Below are 15,019 nucleotides of genomic sequence, written 5' to 3'. Positions count from 1 at the left end.
CCGTAAAGCCTTTTTGAAATCGGACAATGTGGTTGGATTAACGAGAAGATTATCTTTAAAATGGTGTATAATACTTGTATGTGTGAGAAATTAGAATTATGAGATTTTTGTTGTTTTGAATTTGGCGCCCTGCTATTTCACTGGCTGTTGGCGAGGTAAGTCCGAGAGGTTTTAACAACACCTGCATTTTGGAGCTGCCTTTATTGAAGAAAACAAAAAAGAGATCATGTTTGTATGTGGCTTTATTAACTCAATGACATTTATGTTATTTTTTACATTGTTTGCAAACTATGTGACATGTATTAATGCCAAAATAACATGCAAAACAGGCAAGCCCCCCCACAACAATTTATTATTTACATTTACATTTAAGTCATTTAGCAGACGCTCTTATCCAGAGCGACTTACAAAATTATATATTTTTTGTGTTTTTTGCAAAAAATGTGGGGCTAAAAACAGGTGTAGCTCTGCCCCACCTGCCCTACACTGCCTCTAACTACCTTAGAGGCAGTTTAGGGCAGGTGGCTGACTGTAAGAAAGCCGAGCTATGGAGGGACTAATCAGCATCATGTGACAGATAGATCATGTGAGTTTAAGTGCTAAACGTTGTACCTTTTTTTGGTAGCTACAGGTATAGCTCAGGTGAATGGTAAAGAGCTGTAGAACAAATGTATCATATTTTCACACTTGTGTTATCAAACAAAATTCAGATGTGTGTGTGTGTGTGTGTGTGGTCAATAGGAAGGAGAGAACAATGATAAGTTCTTTACACACCCTCGGAACCCCAAGGCGCTGGCAGCGTACCTGTTTGCTCACAACCACCTGTTCTACATGATGGAGCTGCTAACAGGAGTCCTACTGATGGTCCTGTCACTCTGTGAGGCTCCCGCTGTACCATCACTACGCCTGGATGTTTACGTGCGTACACACATACTACCACTGACACAGGTCTACATCACTCTGGAGCTGCTGGGTTAGAGGTTAAAGGTTGTGTTCTGTCTCTGTAGGTCCATGCCACTCTGGAGTTACTGGCTCTGGTTATGGTGGCGTTTGAACTCTGTATGAAGCTGCGCTGGCTCGGCTTCCACACATTCATCAGACACAAGAGGACCATGGTGAAGGTAAATACATATCTGCATAAAAATTGGAGCATCCCAAACATATTGTATAGATTACAAATAAGAATAGTCCCAGAACAGTGCCCTGAGGGAACCCTTGTGACCTTTTTTTACTCACAAGAGTGACAAACTCTTGCCTGTCAGTTGGTTTTAAAAACATTTGTATTTTCACCATTTCATATGTCTGACACCTGGTCTGTCCTGTGTGTAGACTTGTGTGTTGCTGCTCCAGTTTGTGGAGGCCATAGTGGTTCTGATCCGGCAGACTTCGCACCTGCGTGTGACCAGAGCTCTCAGACCCATATTCCTGGTGGATTGCAGATACTGTGGTGCCGTGCGACGGTATACACACACATTTTCTTTTAACTAAGTCACTGAGAAATGTTGTTTGCAAAGCGTGAATAACTGCTGTGTGTTGTCATCCTCTTGTCCAATCAGAAACCTGCGTCAAATTTTCCAGTCCCTTCCCCCTTTTATAGACATCCTGCTGCTGCTGCTCTTCTTTATGGTCATCTTTGCCATCCTGGGTGAGGCACACACACACACCATTTCTTCAAGGTTGATAACGACATTGATCCTAGATGAAAATCCTTGATGAGTCTCCAAAAACAGTGGACAATTGAACAGTGGAAATTAAATTATTTATATAAACAACCTCAATATTAATAAAATCCATTCTGTTCTATTGTGCCTGTGTGAGTATGGCTCTGTTCTCTCTCTCTACAGGCTTCTGTCTGTTCTCCCCTAATACTTCTGATCCGGTGAGTGAGAATGACATTTGCTGTATTTTGTGCCTCTGTAGAAGACTGCTAGTCTTGTGCTAACTGGAGTGGTCTATCTTATACTGGTCTCATATCGTTTTGTCTGGTGTTCTCTCTCCTCAGTACTTCAACACTCTGGAGAACAGCATCGTGAGTCTTTTTGTGCTCGTGACCACCGCAAAGTAAGGCTCCGATACCACACACACACCAACTCCTGCTTTACACATCAGTCTGTCTAATAGTCTGATGTTTCATACTCTGTGACTGTTTTGATTGTAATACTCTCTAAAGAAAGCATTGTCCTTGATAATATTGTATTACTCTCTAAAGACAATATATTGCCTGATGCAGTGTTTCTGCTGAATTCATTTAGCTGTGGCGCTGCGCCACGGCAAAACAATTGCCGCCACTGCAAAAAATAACAGTTTAACATCATAGAAACTTTCAGTAAAGTTTTGTTATGCACATTTGCTTTTCCTCAGTAAATAGATCTGTCTGGGTACAACACTCATTCTAAAGGTTATTTAGCTGTTTGCTTTGGGCCACTGTAGCAGCTATACCTACCTGCGTGCGACACAGTGCACCGTCCTGCAAACAGCACGCTAGTCACTGGAGAGACCTGCGGCGTGAAACACAGTGCACCGTCCTGCAAACAGCACGCTAGTCACTGGAGAGACCTGCGGCGCGAAACACAGGTTACTTGAATCACTTCAGAGTGCACCGCCTTCAGTCGGAGAGACAACGCGCCATATTAGGCCACCCAGATCTCACCCCTCACTTACTCAAGTCTCAACCCTGCACTAGTCAAGTCTAACCCCTCCTCAAGCCTCACCCTCCCCTAGTCAAATACTCGGTGTCAAGTACCAGTGGCGTATCACAGTTTTGCGAGGCCCCCTGCAAGGTCAGAGCAAAAAACAACAACCAAACAAAAGCAGCAACCTTCGTGCAATTCTACACATTTCACCATGGAGCATAGAACATTCAAAAGGCACTCGCACATCAGAGCAATCTTTTTGCAGGTGCATGGCAACAGTTGAACAGGATGAAGGAAAAAGGAAACCGCACACTGCTCTTGATAGTATCACTGATCTTTAATACGCTTACGTATCGGCCTCACGGCCTTCCTCAGAGCTTTTGTGAATTTTTTAAAATTAGCACCCTTATGTAGACCTAGCTCCACCCACATCCGATCCACGCATGGAAAGGGGTTGGAGGCAAAGGAAAAACATATACGTGCTACCAAATATAACAATATGCATATCATAAATATTCGAAATAGTGTGTAAATAAGACATATTAAACACGTCTGTAAAACCACAATGAGGACATAGCAAGTTTTCATTAATCATTGGGTACATCGTACGAAAAACAGAGTAATCTTAAATAGGGGCATAGAGAAAAAATAGCAGTTTTAAAGCTAATTTCATGTTATTCTACAATGAGGCTGAGAGAACGTTTAATTTACAGCTAATTTCCATTTTGCAATGGCTTATGACATGTTCATATGCTATCTGGGCCCCCCAACCAAAAATAAATAGACTGGACTGCAGCTCCAGTTGTCAGAACAGGGAGAGAGTAGGCTATTGGGTAGGGCAGGTAGCGCACTGTCTAATTAAAATAGTTATTCATTTTGGAATACAATGCCCCCCCCCCCCCCACTGCTACTAACACTGGCCTGATGATATTGTATTACCAAAAACAATACACTATGAATATATGCAGAAACTGCTTCTCCATTACAAATCCCCAATCACACTTGTAGGCAATGTCATGGTGACATTAGCTAGCATAGCTCATGCACAGAAACAAGTAAATGGGTCTTACGGTCGTGCCGTGTCGAACTGCACATTTGCAGGCCGTGCATATAAAGTTGTTTTTGACAAAAATAAAAAAGTTTTAGTTAGTCACTTTCACAAGGTTGGAGTAATGACAGTTTCAGCTACTTAAAACATTCTCATCTGTTTTGCCTTTTAGAATTAGATAAAATTAACAAGTAAGGACACTTTTTTTCACTTCTCCCATTAACTTGCCAAACCCCGGTCTCGTCTGTCGAGCCTGCTTCACGACGTGTTTCACGGAAGTATCGCGATGTTGCGCCTCTGGGTTTGAAAACTCCATGGTATTACTCTCTCAAGACAGAATGGTGCCTGATGAGATTGTATTACTCTCTAAGCATTGTGCCTGTTGGGATTGTATTATTCTCTCAAGACAGCATAGTGCCTGATGGGGTTGTATTGCTCTCTCAAGACAGCATAGTGCCTGAGGAGGTTGTATTGCTCTCTCAAGACAGCATAGTGCCTGAGGAGGTTGTATTGCTCTCTCAAGACAATATAGTGCCTGAGGAGGTTGTATTACTCTCTCAAGACAATATAGTGCCTGAGGAGGTTGTATTGCTCTCTCAAGACAGCATAGTGCCTGATGAGGTTGTATTGCTCTCTCAAGACAGCATAGTGCCTGAGGAGGTTGTATTGCTCTCTCAAGACAGCATAGTGCCTGAGGAGGTTGTATTGCTCTCTCAAGACAGCATAGTGCCTGAGGAGGTTGTATTGCTCTCTCAAGACAGCATAGTGCCTGAGGAGGTTGTATTGCTCTCTCAAGACAGCATAGTGCCTGAGGAGGTTGTATTGCTCTCTCAAGACAGCATAGTGCCTGATGAGGTTGTATTACTCTCTCAAGACAGCATAGTGCCTGAGGAGGTTGTATTACTCTCTCAAGACAATATAGAGCCTTATGAGACTTCTAGTGTGTCCTGTTTCCTCTAGCTTCCCAGATGTGATGATGCCAGCGTACTCTCGCAACCGCTGGTCCTGTGTCTTCTTCATCGTCTACCTCTCCATAGAACTCTACTTCATCATGAACTTGGTATACACACACAGACACACACAATATGTTGCTTCCCCCCTGTGCACCCTATGGCCATGGTATAACACTGTGTGTGTTGCAGCTCCTGGCGGTGGTGTTCGATACGTTTAACGGTGTTGAGAAGATGAAGTTTAAATCTCTCCTGCTTCACAAACGCTCTGCTATCGACCATGCCTTCCAACTTCTGGTCAGCAGACAGGTACACACACACACACACACACACACACACACACACACGTTTAGCCCCCACCTAAAGTGTCTGTAAGCTGTTGTAACTTATGTATAACTGTTGCATTTTGTGTGTTGTCTCCCCAGAGGCCAATGGGTGTGTCTCTGAAGCAGTTCGATGGTCTAATGCGTTTCTACAGACCTCGTATGTCATCCAGAGACCGCTTCCTCACATACAAGGCCCTCAACACTGCAGGAGCACCCATGCTCAGGTAACACACACACACATACACTCATGCAGACATAACAAGAAAACACACACATACTGTAAGTGTTGTTGTTTTAAAGAAGTCTTTGTGATGTTCTGTTGCAGCCTGGATGACTTTTATAAGTTCTATGAAGTCATCGGTCTCAAATGGAAGGTAAGCCTAACATACTGTCGTGACGTGACTACTATTAATCTGATGACTGTTATCTTATCAACTAACTGTGTTTAACCTGTTAGGGCTAGGGGGCAGCATTGACACGGCTGGATAAAAAACATACCCGATTTAATCTGGTTACCACTCCTACTCAGTAACTAGAATATGCATATACTTATTACATATGGATAGAAAACACCCTAAATTTTCTAAAACTGTTTGAATGGTGTCTGTGAGTATAACAGAACTCAAATGGCAGGTCAAAACCTGAGAGATTCCTTTACAGGAAGTGGCCTGTCTGACCATTTCTGGAACTTCTTTGCCATCTCTATCATTTACTAAGGATCTCTGCTCTAACGTGACACTTCCCACGTCGTCCATAGGCTCTCAGAGCCCGGGAAAAAAGAGAATGTCGTCATTCCAGCCCCAGGCTGAAACACATTATCGCCTTTCTCAAGTGGCCCATCAAGAGACACTAGCTTATGCGCGTGACCCCGACCGCCCCGCCTTTGGGATTTTTTCCTCTGTTTGCCGAAAAGGAGATTCCCTGTCGGAATTTTATCGCTTTTCTACGAGAAAAATGACGTAAAAATTGATTTTAAACAGCGGTTGACATGCTTCGACGCACGGCAATTGAATACTTTGAATTTTATTGTCAGGAATTGCGCCAAGCGCGACACTTCTTTACTATTTCGGATAGTGTCTGGAACGCACGAACAAAACGCCGCTATTCGGATATAACGATGGATTATTTTGGACCAAACCAACATTTGTTATTGAAGTAGACGTCCTGGGTGTGCATTCTGACGAAGACAACAAAAGGTAATGACATTTTTATAATAGTAAATATGATTATGGTGAGTGCTAAACTTGCCGGGTGTCTAAATAGCGAGCCCGTGATGCCTGGGCTATGTACTTAGAATATTGCAAAATGTGCTTTCACCAAAAAGCTATTTTAAAATCGGACATATCGAGTGCATAGAGGAGGTCTGTATCTATAATTCTTAAAATAATTGTTATGCTTTTTGTGAACGTTTATCGTGAGTAATTTAGTAAAATGTTAGCGAATTCCCCGTAAGTTTGCGGGGGGTATGCTAGTTCTGAACGTCACATGCTAATGTAAAAAGCTGGTTTTTGATATAAATATGAACTTGATTGAACAAAACATGCATGTATTGTATAACATAATGTCCTAGGGTTGTCATCTGATGAAGATCATCAAAGGTGAGTGCTGCATTTAGCTGTCTTCTGGGTTTTGGTGACATTATATGCTGGCTTGAAAAATGGGTGTCTGATTATTTCTGGCTTGGTACTCTGCTGACATAATCTAATGTTTTGCTTTCGTTGTAAAGCCTTTTTGAAATCGGACAGTGTGGTTAGATTAACGAGAGTCTTATCTTTAAATGGCTGTAAAATAGTCATATGTTTGAGAAATTGAAGTAATATGATTTTGAAGATTTTGAAAATCGCGCCACAGGATGGCAGTGGCTGTTACGTAGGTGGGACGAATTCGTCCCGCCGGTCCCATAGAGGTTAACTGTTACTCAATTAAATGTAATAATGTAACAATTCATTCATTAGGAATTTGGGGAACCACGGGAAGAGTTACCATCTCCCAAATTAAACTCAAAAGATGTATAGATATCTCTTACATCAATAAGTCACTTATTATTCATTACCTCATATCAGTCTCATTCTGAACGTCGTAGACCTCTTGAATCTGCAAGAACTCCAGCCTTTTCTGATTATTCAGTTCTACACCAATTGATTTAATAATTTATTTACTAAATAAATAATAACACAGAGTACACATACACACTTACATGAGATAAAAGTCCCTAGTGGACTGACAAGATATGATGGCTTGTTACACATATGGAGAGGGAGGGGTAGGTAAAGAGAGACGGAGAGACAACACTTGGATACATTTGGAACCTACGCTCAAAGGAATAGTAATACTTTGCACATGAACCACTGCTCATTCGGATAAGAAATGCAATGTATATATTTATGCGTAATGTCTTTCTCTGTCGTCTCTCTGTTGAAACCAATCGATCCGTCTATGGGGTATGGCTTGATGTAAGGCTCTGGTTGTCCACCAGAGGTCACAATGTCCTCCTTAGTTGTAGAGCTTCTCTGGTAGTGAAGTGTTTGTTAGAAGAGATACTTCAGTTGTACCAACGGTTGTCTGAGATGGGATTCTTGCCTCCCACCTCACGTCTTTAGTCAAAGTTCTAGGACCACTTTTACATGCACAGCTGCAGACTGTGAATGTTTCTGGCCTCGTAGTGGAGGTTATCTTCTCACTTCGTGTTGGTTTTCAGAGTTTCCAACCATTTCAATGTGTGGACCATGGTGTCACGTCTTTTGGCCTCACCATTTTCAGCCGTGTTGCCACCACTCCACGCTGTCTAGTCTGAATGTAAATTTTCGTTACCAAGGCTTTTATCCTCGGGTAAAAAGGGGGCGTTCCATCACGCTGATACAATGTCTGTGCTCACATGGGCATGGTTACTGACTGGGCAAAAGTTATGAAAAACAATCATCTAATTTAGAAGACTAAAATCACATGTATAACTTAACAGAAATACTCTCATACTTAATCATATATTTTATACAACATTTAGATGTAAACTTAACAAATAGAATGCGTAGCCTTTCCAAGTTACAGTTATTTAGTTATACCATCCTTAAAAACTCTTAGTGCTAGGGGGCAGTATTTTCACGGCCGGATGAAAAACGTACCCAATTTAAGCAGGTTACTACTCTGGCCCAGAAAATAGAATATGCATATTATTAGTAGATGTGGATAGAAAACACTCTGACGTTTCTAAAACTGTTTGAATGGTGTCTGTGAGTATAACAGAACTCATATGGCAGGCAAAAACCTGAGAAAAATTTAACCAGGAAGTGGGAGAAATGAGATATGTAGTTGTTCTTCTTTTGAATCCCTTGAGAAACTACAGTGACATAGGGTTTACGTTGCACCTCCTAAGGCTTCCATTGGCTGTCAACAATCTTTGGAAACTGGTTTCATCCGTCTCCTGTTACCGGGCGGAAAATTGTGGCTCAGTCAATCAGTGGCCAGTCTGAAGACAGGTGTCTCGTGACGCGCATGCACGCGAGTTCGCTGTTCGTTATTTTTCTTCTGGGATGAATACCCATTGTCCGGTTGGAAAATTATCGCAATTTTACGTAAAAAAATACCCTAAAGATTGATTGTAAACATCGTTTGACATGTTTCTACAAACGGTAATGGAACTTTTGAACTTTTCGTCTATGGATGTGCGCCCACGCCTCATGGTGGGCAAATAGTGTTCTGATGGGCCAACAAAACGGAGGTATTTGGACATAAATGATGGACTTTGCAGAACAAATGAACATTTATTGTGGGAGTCCTTCCGAGTGCATTCCGCCGAAGATCAGCAAAGGTAAGAAAATATTTCGAACATATTTTAGAGATTTGTCGACGCCGTGGTTGTAGGCTAACTGTATAGCTTAGCATTGAAGGCTGAGTTCTGTACTCAGAATATTGAACAATGTGCTTTCTCCGTAAAGTTATTTTGAAATCTGACAAAGCGGTTGCATAATGGAGTAGATTATCTATAATTCTTTAAAAAATTGTTATACATTTTGTCAACGTTTATGATGAGTATTTCTGTAAATTGATGTGCCCTTTCACCGGGAGTAATGGGGAGAAAACATTTTCTGAACCTCACGCACCAATGTAAAATGGGGTTTTTAGATATAAATATGAACTTGATCGAACAAAAAAATGCATGTATTGTCTAACGTGAAGATTGTCAAAGGTTAGTGCTTAATTTTAGCTGTGTATCTGGTTTTGTGATGGCTATCTGTGCTTGGTAAATGGCTGTTTTTTTTTGTAGTTTTTTTGCTAAGGTGCTATCCTAAAATAATCTAATGTTTTGCTTTCACCGTAAAGCCTTTTTGAAATCGGACGATGTGGTTGGATTAACGAGAAGATTATCTTTAAAATGCCATATAATACTTCAATTTTATTTTTGAGATTTTTGTGTTTTGAATTTCGCGCCGTGCTATCTCACTGGCTGTTGTCCAACCAATCCCGTTAACGGGATTTTATCTCGAAGAGGTCCTCAAGAGGTTAATGACATCACAAAATAATAAACATTATGACATGATTATTCTTTTGATCCCCACTGACCATTCCTATCTTATAAATATTGTTCCCATTTTCACTTTCTGCACAAAAAGGTTTTGGCGGCCAAAGTCTCTCTACACAAAGCACATTCTTTTCCCAATACTCCAGGGCAGGAAAGACCCTTTTGCGGCACACAATTTATGACCGGGTGTTAAGGTTCCAGAACCGGCACAACTCCCCCCTGGCTATCTGTCAGCCATTTGCCAAGCTGATCTGGAACCTTTCATCCTCACCCAGGATAGAGTCATGACAACACACACACAATTTTCCCATCTCTCTGTGTGGATACCTGTACCTATATACACACCTCTCTGTGCCGTCTGTGTGTGTGATTGTACTCTGTAGGCACGGCGGAGCGGGGAACACTGGTTTGATGATCTTCCACACACTACTTTTCTTATCTTCAAAGGTGATTCTTACTTTTTCCCTTCTATCTTCTATCCATCTAATGCTGTGTTCTTATCTGGGGTGACTCAGACTGACTGACCTCCTTCTGTTTGTTTCTAACAGGCATCAACCTGCTGGTCAAGTCTAAAGCCTTCCAGTATACCATGTGTAAGTGGACATCCATTATTAGTAGTTTATAGTACTATGATCTGTGTTGTCATCCTAGGACAAATCTTACTCTAGGACAAAACTTACTCTAGGACAAAACTTACTCTAGGACAGCCTAACTCTCCTCTCTCTCCCCTCTAGATGTGGTGGTGGCCGTTAACGGAGTGTGGATCTTAGTAGAGACCTACATGTTGAATAGTAAGAGTCTTAGTAGAGACCTACATGTTGAATAGTAAGAGTCTTAGTAGAGTCCTACATGTTGAATAGTAGGAGTCTTAGTAGAGTCCTACATGTTGAATAGTAGGAGTCTTAGTAGAGTCCTACATGTTGAATAGTAGGAGTCTTAGTAGAGTCCTACATGTTGAATAGTAGGAGTCTTAGTAGAGACCTACATGTTGAATAGTAGGAGTCTTAGTAGAGACCGACATGTTGAATAGTAGGAGTCTTAGTAGAGACCTACATGTTGAATAGTAGGAGTCTTAGTAGAGACCTACATGTTGAATAGTAGGAGTCTTAGTAGAGACCTACATGTTGAATAGTAGGAGTCTTAGTAGAGACCTACATGTTGAATAGTAGGAGTCTTAGTAGAGACCTACATGTTGAATAGTAAGTCTTAGTAGAGACCTACATGTTGAATAGTAGGAGTCTTAGTAGAGACCTACATGTTGAATAGTAAGTCTTAGTAGAGACCTACATGTTGAATAGTAAGTCTTAGTAGAGACCTACATGTTGAATAGTAGGAGTCTTAGTAGAGACCTACATGTTGAATAGTAAGTCTTAGTAGAGACCTATATGTTGAATAGTAACTAAACCTATTCCCAAACTATAAAGTACATTTAATGCAGATTCTCTATTGAGCATGCTTTTTAGTTCAGGACTAGACTGTTTCTTATCTCTGTCCTGGCCCCTCCCCCTGCAGGTGGATTCTCCTGGTCCAGAATGGTTCCCTGGAGCTACATCATCTTCCTCACCAGTAAGAACACACACACACAGAGCCACCTCCTCTTTGTCACTAGTGAGAACACACATTTGTACTCCCCCCTCTCTCTCTTTCTCAATCTCTAGTCTATGGGGTGGAGGTGTTGTTGAAAATAACAGGCTTGGGGCCGTTGGCCTACTTCAGCTCTGGCTGGAACCTGTGAGTACCGACCATTAAACCCTAACACCTTACCCTCAACCATTAGCATGTCCACTGTGATTATCTAGTAGCCTAGTAGCCATCAGTGTCTCTGTGTTCGCCTCACCAGGTTTGACTTCTCTGTGACGGTGTTTGCCTTTCTGGGCTTGATTGCCCTGGCCTTCGACATGGAGCCCTTCTACTTCATTGTAGTGCTCAGACCGCTGCAGCTACTCAGGTGGGTTACTATGACAACACACATCTATGTTTTCAGGGGTATTTTGTTAGGTACATGTAGATTTTATAAATATTGTATTGATCATCATGTGTAAGTGTGTGTTTTCTCTCTCAGGTTGTTTAAGATAAAGCAGAGGTATCGCAACGTGTTGGACACCATGTTTGAACTCTTCCCAAGGATGGCAAGGTAACGCCTTGCTTCCTTACTTCCTGACCTCTGAACCATAACCCACTATATTTACATACAAGGCAGGTATGAACCTTTGTGTGTTCTCAGTTTGGGGCTGACACTGATCATCTTCTACTACTCCTTTGCCATCGTGGGGATGGAGTTCTTCGCTGAAGTAGTTTACCCTAACTGCTGCAAGTGAGTCACACACACACACACTCCTCATACACACAGTTTCCTCACACACTCCACACACCAACCTGTAAGTCTACCCTGACACGTTGTTCGAAGCAGAGCCTACCACAGACTATGAATTCTACAAAGGATATTGGAGCTCTAGTAATATGACTACAAGATGGCTATCTTGGTCAGGGTGGTTCACATGGGTTTCAGTTATGTTATTTCTCTCTATTCTTTCTCTCTTTATCTACTCTATTTCTCTCTACTCTATTTCTCTCTCTCTACACTATTTCTCTCTCACTCTACTATTTCTCTCACTCTACTCTATCTCTCTCTCTACTCTATTTCTCTCTCTCTACTCTATTTCTCTCTCTCTCTACTCTATTTCTCTCTACTCTTTCTCTCTCTCCTCTATTTCTCTACTCTATTTCTCTTCTCTCTCTTTCTACTCTATTTCTCTCTTTCTACTCTATTTCTCTTTCTACTCTATTTCTCTCTTTCTACTCTATTTCTCTCTCTCTACTCTATTTCTCTTCTCTATTTCTCTCTCTCGCTCTACTCTATTTCTCTCTCTCCTCTCTCTCTCTACTCTATTTCTCTCTCTCATACCCCCCCCTATCAGTACCAGTACAGTAGCTGATTCCTACAGGCAGATCAATGTAACCATAGGCAACAGGACGGTGCTGGACGAGGGCTACTACTATCTCAACAACTTCAACAATATCCTCAGCAGCTTTGGTAAACACATGCACACACAGTAGTCGATACTAGGCAGTTCCCTGTTATATATAATGAACACAAATATAAACACAACATGCAACAATTTCAAAGATTTTACTGAGTTACAGTTCATATATGGAAACCCAATTGAAATAAATTCATTAGGCCCTAATCTATGGATTTCACATGACTGGGCAGGGGTGCAGCCATAGGTGGGCTTTGGAGGGCATAGGCCCACCCACTTGGGCATGGGTGCAGCCTTGGGTGGGTCTTGAAGGGCATAGGCCCACCTACTTGGCAGCCAGGCCCAGCCAATCAGAATAATTTTTTCCCCACAAAGGGGCTTTATTACAGACAGAAATACTCCTCAGATCCCCCCACTCCCGCCAAGACGATCCCGCAGGTGAAGAAGCCGGATGTAGAGGTCCTTGGCTGGCGTGGTTACATGTGGTCTGCGGTTGTGAGGCCGGTTGGACGTACTGCCAAATTCTCTAAAACGAAGTTGGTAGAGAAATGAACATTCTGGTGAACATTCCTGCAGTCAGCTTGCCAATTGCACGCTCCCTCAACTTGAGACTTCCGTGGCATTGTGTTGTGTGACAAACTGCACATTTTAGAGCGACCTTTTATTGTCCCCAGCACAAGGTGCATCTGTGTAATGATCATGCTGTTTAATCAGCTTCTTGATATGCCACACCTGTCAGGAGGATGGATCATCTTGGCAAAGGAGAAATGCTCACTAACAGGGATGTAAACAAATTTGTGCACAAAATCTGAGCGAATTAACCTGTCTGGGCTAGGGGGCAGTATTTTCACTGCCGGATGAAAAACGTACCCAATTTAAACAGGTTACTACTCTGGCCCAGAAAATATAATATACATATTATTAGTTTTGGATAGAAAACACTCTGAAGTTTCTAAAACTGTTTGAATGGTGTCTGTGAGTATAACAGAACTCATATGGCAGGCAAAAACCTAAGAAAATTCCAAGCAGGAAGTGGAAAGTCTGAGAATTGTAGTTCTTCTTTTGATTCTCTATCGAAGAAACAGTGTCTGTGGGGGACGTTGCACTTCCTAAGGCTTCCATTGGCTGTCTAAAGCCTTCAGAAAGTGGTTTGAGCATTTTCCTGTCACTGGGCAGATAATAGGAGCTCAGTTACTGAGTGGTCTGCCTGGCAACAAAGGGATTGGATATACGCGAGCACGCCGTTCCTTCTTTTTCTTCTTGAATGAATATGCTATTGTCCGGTTGGAATATTATCGCAACTTTACATTAAAAATACCATAAAGATTTGATTTTAAACAGCGTTTGACATGCTTCTAAGTACGGTAATGGAACATTTTGACTTTTCGTCTCTCGTTCCGCGCGTTATGCCTTTGGATAAGTGATCTGTACGCACGAACAAAACGGAGGTATTTGTACATAAATATGGATTATTTCGAACAAAAACAACATTTCTTGTGGAAGTAGCAGTCCTTGGAGTGCATTCTGACGAAGATCAGCAAAGGTAAGAGAATATTTCTAATACTAATTCTGAGTTTAGGTTGCTCCGAACTTGGCGGGTGTCTGAATAGCTCACCGTGATGGCTGAGCTATGTACTCAGAATATTAAAAAATGTGCTTTCTCCGTAAAGCTATTTTAAAATCTGACACAGCGGTTGCATCCAGGGGTAGTCTATCTATAATTCTTTAAATAATTGTTATATATTTTGTCAACGTTTATGATGAGCATTTTTGTAAATTGATGTGCACATTCATCGGACGTTTTGGTGGGAATACATTTTCTGAACATCACGTGCCAATGTAAAATGCTGTTTTTGGATATAAATATGAACTTTATCGAACAAAACATACATGTATTGTGTAACATAATGTCCTAGGAGTGTCATCTGATGAAGATCGTCAAAGGTTAGTGCTTCATTTAGCTGTGTTTTGGGTTTTATTAACACATGTCCTTGCTTGGAAAATGGCTGTGTGATTATTTTTGTCTATGTACTCTCCTAACATAATCTGTTTTGCTTTCGCTGTAAAGCCTTTTTGAAATCGGACAATGTGGTTACATCAAGGAGAAGTGTATATTTAAAATGGTGTAAAATAGTTGTATGTTTTAGAAAGTTGAATTATGACATTTTGTTGTTTTTGAATTTTCTGCCCTGATATTTCACTGGCTGTGTCCCGCGTCCCACCTAGCCCATAGAAGTTAAGCTTTTTGTGCATTTGGATAGAAAAAAAATATATATTTTTTCAGCACATGAAACATGGGACCAACACTTTACATGTTGTGTTTTATATTTTTGTTCAGTGTAATAAAGTGCTGGGGATTTATTTGGAATTCAGGATCTCTCTCCCTCTCCTCTCTGCAGTGACTCTGTTTGAGCTGACTGTGGTAAACAACTGGTACATCACCATGGTAATACTCTGTTCGTCCTCACAATGAATGCTGCCTATCTGATTAAACCTCTGGTGCTGCCTGACTGTCAAGCTTGTCCAGCATTGTGATTGGTTGCTGAGGTTGATTGACAGCTGCTG

The 15,019-nt window shown here is 41.5% G+C and overlaps 1 protein-coding gene across 2 annotated transcripts in view; it reads left to right on the top strand.

The window, feature by feature from the left end:
- Window positions 1-15,019, top strand: part of tpcn1 (two pore segment channel 1) — a 32,335-nt gene that overhangs the window by 13,405 nt on the left and 3,911 nt on the right. For both annotated transcript variants that reach the window (XM_014161158.2, XM_014161157.2), the window contains exons 3-22: window positions 742-918; window positions 1,008-1,121; window positions 1,330-1,460; window positions 1,557-1,645; window positions 1,845-1,879; window positions 2,003-2,061; window positions 4,642-4,741; window positions 4,824-4,940; window positions 5,057-5,181; window positions 5,283-5,331; window positions 9,857-9,920; window positions 10,022-10,066; window positions 10,208-10,264; window positions 10,986-11,039; window positions 11,132-11,204; window positions 11,314-11,421; window positions 11,536-11,607; window positions 11,698-11,787; window positions 12,392-12,507; window positions 14,854-14,900. In XM_014161158.2, the coding sequence (XP_014016633.1) occupies window positions 742-918; window positions 1,008-1,121; window positions 1,330-1,460; window positions 1,557-1,645; window positions 1,845-1,879; window positions 2,003-2,061; window positions 4,642-4,741; window positions 4,824-4,940; window positions 5,057-5,181; window positions 5,283-5,331; window positions 9,857-9,920; window positions 10,022-10,066; window positions 10,208-10,264; window positions 10,986-11,039; window positions 11,132-11,204; window positions 11,314-11,421; window positions 11,536-11,607; window positions 11,698-11,787; window positions 12,392-12,507; window positions 14,854-14,900 (1,722 nt within the window). The remainder of the gene's footprint in view (window positions 1-741; window positions 919-1,007; window positions 1,122-1,329; window positions 1,461-1,556; window positions 1,646-1,844; window positions 1,880-2,002; window positions 2,062-4,641; window positions 4,742-4,823; window positions 4,941-5,056; window positions 5,182-5,282; window positions 5,332-9,856; window positions 9,921-10,021; window positions 10,067-10,207; window positions 10,265-10,985; window positions 11,040-11,131; window positions 11,205-11,313; window positions 11,422-11,535; window positions 11,608-11,697; window positions 11,788-12,391; window positions 12,508-14,853; window positions 14,901-15,019) is intronic.

The sequence above is a fragment of the Salmo salar genome, chromosome ssa20, assembly GCF_905237065.1.
Source record: "Salmo salar chromosome ssa20, Ssal_v3.1, whole genome shotgun sequence".
Classification (NCBI taxonomy): domain Eukaryota; kingdom Metazoa; phylum Chordata; class Actinopteri; order Salmoniformes; family Salmonidae; genus Salmo; species Salmo salar.
This window is presented reverse-complemented; position numbering and strand designations above follow the sequence as displayed.